The 7108-nt window shown below is 45.6% G+C and overlaps 1 protein-coding gene across 1 annotated transcript in view; it reads right to left on the reverse strand.

The window, feature by feature from the left end:
• The window catches only part of Aldh9a1 (aldehyde dehydrogenase 9 family member A1), a 28430-nt gene extending 22238 nt beyond the window's left edge, over positions 1-6192 (reverse strand). The window contains exons 1-3 of the mRNA XM_004865187.4: positions 5978-6192; positions 3233-3378; positions 398-527 (exon numbers count right to left, since the gene is read on the reverse strand). Of these exons, the coding sequence (XP_004865244.1) occupies positions 398-527; positions 3233-3378; positions 5978-6158 (457 nt within the window). The 5' untranslated portion in view covers positions 6159-6192. The remainder of the gene's footprint in view (positions 1-397; positions 528-3232; positions 3379-5977) is intronic.
• Between the last annotated feature and the right edge of the window lie 916 nt (positions 6193-7108).

A 7108-nucleotide genomic window follows, 5' to 3' on the forward strand; every position in this document is an offset into this window, starting at 1 on the left:
ACACCTGCCTTGCAAGCGCAAAGTCCTGAGTTCGATCCCTGGTACCAAAAAAAAACAAAAAGAAAATGGAAATAAGGAGCGGCCTCTGCAGCAGGAGCACAGCCTTCAACTTCTGGCTCCCACCACCCAGCTGGGGCCTACAAACCTTCCAATGTGATGTTTTGTAAACTTTGCAACTTGTGGTGTCCCAACAACTTTACACCAATCCAGGAAGTCAGAGATCCTTGTCTCCAGCTTAGACAAGGGAAGGTAAAATAATTCCTGGGCTACCCAAGTAGGTGATGAGTGCAGGACTTGACCCCAGACCTGTATTAATTTCCAATCTTTGCCCTTTGCCAGCAGGCTCTGCTCTTCTCCCATTTGTCAGCTGGTCACCGAAGGCCAGGCAAAAGCTTACCAGCCATGGATCCAGCCAGGCCTGCGAAGTACTCGAGGCACTGCCAGGAAGTGTCGATGTCCCAGCGGGCCTCAAAGATGGACTTGCCATTGTTGATGGTCTCCATGGTGGCGATTGCATCCTTCTGCTCCTTTGAGTTGGAAAGACGACCAGATTTACTACCTAGAGCCACGTCTTGACACAGTTCAGTACAATTCATTGTTCATTTTTAAAAATTGAAATAGCTTACACTGTAAATGAAAATAAATGGAATGGCAGTGTTACATACAGAAGAGAGATAAAAGCTTACTGTTAAACAACAGCTCGGTTCTTCCTTTCAAGTTAATTACGTGATAAAAATTTCCAACCACATTCATGATCAGTTTGAAATAGTACACTCTGAGAAATGATTATGTGTGTATGTGCATTCATAGGTATGCAGGTTTGAGCATATATAGTAAGAAAATGGTGCTTAGGGAAGGTCTATGTGAAAAGGAAAAGAGTATCAGACAGAGCGAAGATATACTTATTATTATTTAGGACCAATAAAAATCATTTCATAGTGAAGGAGCCACTTCCTAAGAGGACATAATAGTCCAATGGGCATTAGGACAAAATAGAGGACAAAGTAAAATAACCATTAGCTTACAATGACCATCACCTTCGGTCTATCAAAATAAAAGTAATTTTTAACAACCGGCGAAAGTATCTGTCAAGAAAATATTCTCCATAAATGTTCTGACATTTCTGCATGGTTTAAGCTTTCTGGGCAAAGAACACCAGCAGGCGGATTAACATCAAAAGCCCTGGAGGGCAGATGCAGCTTGCCCTAAAGATAAGAGATCATCAGAGTAATATCAAGTGAAAGGATTTTTACTTCCTGTTCCTGGTCACATCTACTTATATTTGGAGACAATAATCTCAGTGACCTTTCCCTCTCACTCCAGAGCTTTGCTTAATGAGTAACTGCTCTCTCTCCCCAGAGGACAGGATGGGCAGATGTGACAGCGGGCCCTACACATGCTAAGTCTCATAATTGTGGCCCAGCCCATTCTAGGTATAGTTTGCTGTAATAAACCATCGCTTTTCTGATCTCAAAAGCCTCATGTCTCCTGTCAGAATCTATGTACAGGTGCATGTGTATGTGTGTATGTACACACTCTTGCAACCTCCACAGTTTCTTGAGTATACTTTTTTTTTGGTACCAGGGATCAAACTGAGGACTTTGTGCTTGTGAGGCAGGTGGCAGAACCACTGAGCTAAATCCCCGGCCCTCACAGTTTCTGATTTAACATACTTATAACAAAAAATCACCAGTCCTACCACTCAAGAGATATCCATGACTCATTCATATGTTGGTGTACATTTTTCTGAATATTTAAGCTTTCTGTAATAAGCATCTACTACTTTTGGTTTTTTTAATGACTACATATTTTTTATCTTAGTTTATTAGTACATGAATGTAGTACATAATGTTTACATTCCATGTGGGAGGCTGCTACATGAACAAAACACACTTTTATTCTTTTTTTCACCCCTTTTCCCTCCCTCCTCCCTCCACTCATCCCTTCATCTCCTTCCTTTTATTTATTTTTGTACCTGTTTGTAGTACATGTGTTGACATTCCTTGTGGGAGTGGTACATGCACATAACACATCCCAATTCCTTTTTTTCATCCCTTATCCTCTGCCTCCCTCCTCTTCCATCAATCTCTTGAACCTTTCCCCTTTGAGAAGGGTCTATTTTTCTACTGCCTATTATCTATCTTTTAAAACTATAATATAAAAGTTTTAGTTTTTTTGGTAAATAAGAGAACATCTATGAGCCTATAAAATGTTCCCAGGCAATTAAAGTATAAAACAAATCCAAAAAACAAAAGTAGATTTAAATTTCATCAGAAGGAAAGTGCCCAAAGAAAGAAACCAGGGCCAGGGATTTAGCTCAGTGGCTCCACCGCCTGCCTCACAAGCACAAGGTCCCCCCCCAGGTTCGATCCTCTGCCCGGTACCAAAAAAAAAAAAAAAGAAAGAAAGAAACCAGTAGACAAACATACATTATAATTCGGTGCAAATACAGAAAGGACTAAAACGTTTAATAGGTAATGTGAAATAGGAAGAAAAGGGGCAAAGGGGAAGGAAGTGGGAGGGCTAGGGGAAAGGAAAGAAGGAAATGGAATTAATATGAGAAAATAGAAAAATAGGAACAAAACCTTTGTAAATAGGGAGGAATGGAGGGTTTGAAGGGAGGGCTGGGCAAGGGTGAAAAATAAGAACCAAGACAGATTATGTAAAGGTGCAAATTTCCAATGATGAATGTCATTATACTGTATACCTAAAATGTAGCAATGATTAGAATGAATAATCGATAATGCAAAATAGGAAGAAAAGGTCCAAAGGGGTAGGGGTAGTGGGAGGGTCAGGGGAAAGGAAAGGAGGGAAAGGAAAAATGATGAGAAATGGAAAAAATAGAAATAAAGTCTTTGTAAATAGGGAAGGGTGGAGGGGGGGAAGGGAGGGCTAGGAATGGGGAAAACATAAGAACCAAGATGCATCATGTAAAGGTACAAGTTCCCAATGAGAAATGTAAATGTGTTGTATACCTATAATGTACCAATAAAAGAATTTAAGGAAAAAAAAAAAAAGAAAGAAAGAAAACCTGCCAACGGAGCTGTTTAAGAGCCAAGACCTGGATGGGACTTACTAAAAGAAACCATGTTTCACATACCAAGGTGAGCACGTGGAAATATTTTTCCATTTCATACAAATGTTTAACCAATTGTTGCACCAAAATCAATTCTACAGAACATGCAGAGGAATTCCAGAGGAGTTTTCTGGAAGGGAATATATAAATACACACCCTTATTATTCTGGCAGCTTCCAGGAGGATCCGGCAACGCTCCATGCCAGATTTTTTACTCCATATTTTAAAGGCAGCCTTTGCATTCTGAACAGCCAAATTGACTTCTTTTTCTCCTGAACATGCAAAAGTAGCTACCACTCGGCCTACAGAATAGAAAAGTCAGTTTTATGTCAAATTATTATAACACATTTAAATAAAATCATGTGTCAATGTTTTCTTAGGGATCCCCCTGCTATTTTTAAGTATAGTTTGATCCAGTGACCACTTCTATACCAGTAGTTCTTAACTATTGTCGGCAGTCACCGACCCCTTTAGTATCTGATAAAAGCTGCAGACCTCAAGCCAGAAAAAACTACTTAACCACATCACAGAATTACAGAGACCATGTCTCCAGTCGAAACACAGCAGATGTGCAGTCAGAACCCCCCTTCTCTATTTTATAGTTGAGCTTACTAACATTTATTTCCTGTAGGTCATTTTGCAACATTCCTTAACACTCCCTCTGAATCTCAGGGGTCTTACAAAAAATCAAAGTTGAAACTAATCAGGCTATTGTATGAACTCTGATTTTAAATCCCTTCTCTGTGTTCTAAGTAGGCTGTACCATACTACTATTTTATGAATATGCTTAGTAAACAGTAATATCTCAAAAGATAACCTGAAAAGCAAGATATTTTTTCTTAAATAAAAAATTCCAATCTTTTTTACTCCAACTTTTTTTTCTTATCCTTGTTCTTGGGCAAAACACGAAAAGATCAATTTTTCTAGACCTATATTCCAATCATTACAAGCGAGATCAACTCTATCAATAAATGCCTATTCAACAGTTCCTTTTTATAAAATTTCCTGAAACTTGGTTTTTTCCAGAAAGATTTCACAAACATACACACACACACACGTCTGTTGAACCCAGGACCTTTGTACTGAGCTACGTCCCCGGCCACAACCACCTCTACCTTTTTATTTTGAAACAAGATCTCTATAAGCGACTCAGGCTGGACTCCAACTTTGAATCCCCCTCCCTCAGCCTCTTAGAATGTACCACACGTTCTGTACAAACCGTACTTTCTGTTACACACTTAAATAGTTCATAAAGGCAGTGACTACCACAAACATTGTAGGTAATTAAAGAGTAATTTCTATTTTTTTTCTATGACTGTGGGGAGGGGACGGAGAAGCTGTTTCCTCCTATGTGAATTAAAGCTTTCCTCATCCCCGTGGTCACTTCAGTTCTGACAAGTCACTGCTCTGTGACTTAGGGAGCATGGTTAACCCTAAATTCTCCCATCCCTTGCAATCCAGCTGTACTGATCTGCCTACCTCTGCCCTTCTTGTTCACACAAAACATTTACATTTGTTCCCCAAACATTCCATACAAGGCAGCAAAACAAAAACAAAAACCCTCTTTGTCCTTAGCTGGGCACACGTTACGAACTGGAGTTTAAAAGTTCCATTTAGACAGAAATAAATACAAGGAGATCTAATGTTCAGCACAGAGATTGCTAAGGAGGCACTCAGGGAGCTCAGAGAACTGAAAGGCAAGGAAGGTGGATTCGATAGCCAGCCCAGTGGAAGTCACCGTCCAGAGTCTGGCCCCGACACTGTTCGTTTTATTTTTATAGGACTCTTTAGGCGGGGCTGGGAAGCCACCGCAATTTTACAGAAGCAGAACTTAGCACAGGGGCAGGGAGGTACAGGCAGACGTTGTTTCAGCAGTTCATCTTTCCATCACAGCGACCTTTGTGGGTTTAGCAGGAGGGGAGTCTTGAGACTGTCAGTCTCTGCCTTATCTTTTCTTACTTCAGGACTACAGTTAATAATCTTGCATTGTATACTTAAGATTTGCTAAGAGAATAGCGTTTTGTTTGTTTAGAAGCAGGGTCTTGTTTCGTAGTTCAGGCTGGCCTGGAACTTGCTGATCTTCCTGTCTCAGCCTCCTGGGAGCTAGGATTACAGGGCTGTGCACCACCCCCTGGCAACACTACCAAGAAAAAGGATAACTGTCTAGAGGTAACACACCTGTTAATGAGCCTGGCTGTGCTAGTCATTTCCAAAGGTACACATATATAAAAGCATCACGCTGCACACTTTCAGTATACACAACTCCTTGTCAATTACACCTCAGCAAATGGGGGGAGCCTAGATCAAGGTGGGTTTTTTTCCTTTCGCAATTCGGATTATTGTGCAGAAACACTGTTAAATTAGCACTAGAAGACAGAGACCAAACCCACATTCCTGCTCCTTACAAACCGCCAGAAGCGCTTCTCCACTCCCCCCAGCAGCACTTCCGCGTCCTGCTGTACCCCCTCCCATGCACCCAGCAGGCCTAATTCAAACCATTTTTCCCCAGGATTGAACCCAAGGCCTTTGCTCTGAGCTACATCCCTAGTCCTTTTTACTTTTTACTTTGAGACAAGGTCTCGCAAAGTCACTCTTTTCCCAGGGTGGCCTTGAACTTGCTATCCTCAGCCTCGACCTCCCACGGTGCTGGGACTCCCAGCGTGCGCTGCTGGTTAACAGACGCGCAACTTGCGGCGCCCGGACCCGGGTCCGGCGTTCAGGCTGCCGCTCAGCTGCGGCCCCAGCAGGCGCCCAGCCCTCGTCCTCCACGGCCCCTCGCGTCCCGGCCGGGCGCACCAGCGAGTTCCGGCTGCAGCCTAGGCGCACCGAGGAGGGCGCAGGACGGCGAGCAACGGGCGCGGGGGGGGTCGGCCGCCCACCCGCCCGGCCTCCGCCGCGTACCCGTGGCCGGCTCGAATGCCTGCTCCGTGGCGGAGGCGTCCGCAGGCTCCACGCGGGCCCCGCCGCGGTAATTGAGCGGCTGCGACAAAGAGAAGGTGCCAGTGCTCATGGCGGCGGCCAGAGCAAGCCAGGGGGCGCGCAGAAGCGAGGACGGCGCGGCCGCGGGGGCTGCGAGCCACATACGCGAGGCGCGAGGCGCGCGGCGCTGGAGTCCAGAGGCCGCGGGGGCGGGGCCGAAGGACAGCTAGGCGCGGGAGGGCGTGGTCGGTGGGTGGGCGGGGACTCGAGAAGGGCGGGCTCCTAGGCTCCGGGTCCAGATAGCTACACACTGGGTCCCACACACCCTGGGAGGATAGAGTGGCCTAGGGGATAGAGCCGTGGGGCGAGGGGGTCTCGGGAAGGAATCGGCCGGCGGAGAGGGAGCAGCGGGAGGGGCGAGGCCGCGGGTGGGCGGGGCAAAGAAGAGGGGCGAGGCCTCCAGGAAGGGGGCGCCGGGGTGTGTGGCGCGCAGGGAGCTCGACTGAGGGGACTCGCACCCGGGTGAGGACGGAGGCGGCATCTACGAGACTCCCTAGGCTCCTCTGCGGTACTGGTCAAGCCTAGGCCTAGCGAGAGGGTGGAGCTACATATCCCATCTCCAAAGGACTGGGGACAGGGAGGGATTTCGTCTTCCGGGTCAATATTTGTACTTTTTTTGTTCTGGCCCTGGGGGTCCCGGAGCCTCACACTTGCTAGACCGAAATAATGCCACCGAGTTACTCCCCCGCCCAGGAGAGTGCTTTAAAAGTCTTTTGAGTGCACCTTTGCAAATCTTATAAACCCCTAAAGAAACTGGGAATTGGCCTGCCCCGAGTTTTACTTTGTCCTTTTTTTTTTCTCGGTGCTGAGACTCGAACTCAGCACCTTGCGCTTGCTAGGCAGGCGCAGCGCCACTGAGCTACATCCCCAACCCTAGGCGTTTCACTTTTTGGTTACCTCACTCTTAAACCATTTGTATCTGTGTAGTACTTGTTAAAGCGTTACTGTGAGAACAAAACAAGGACGATGGAGGAGATAGGTGATACTGAGAAATGAAGCACTCTAAACTTAAAACAAGGGGGATTTAGCTCAGTGGTTGTGCTGCCAGCCTCG

The sequence above is a fragment of the Heterocephalus glaber genome, unplaced genomic scaffold (genome assembly GCF_053883595.1).
Source record: "Heterocephalus glaber isolate CG9 unplaced genomic scaffold, H.glaber_assembly_v1.0 deba00000738, whole genome shotgun sequence".
Lineage (NCBI taxonomy): Eukaryota > Metazoa > Chordata > Mammalia > Rodentia > Bathyergidae > Heterocephalus > Heterocephalus glaber.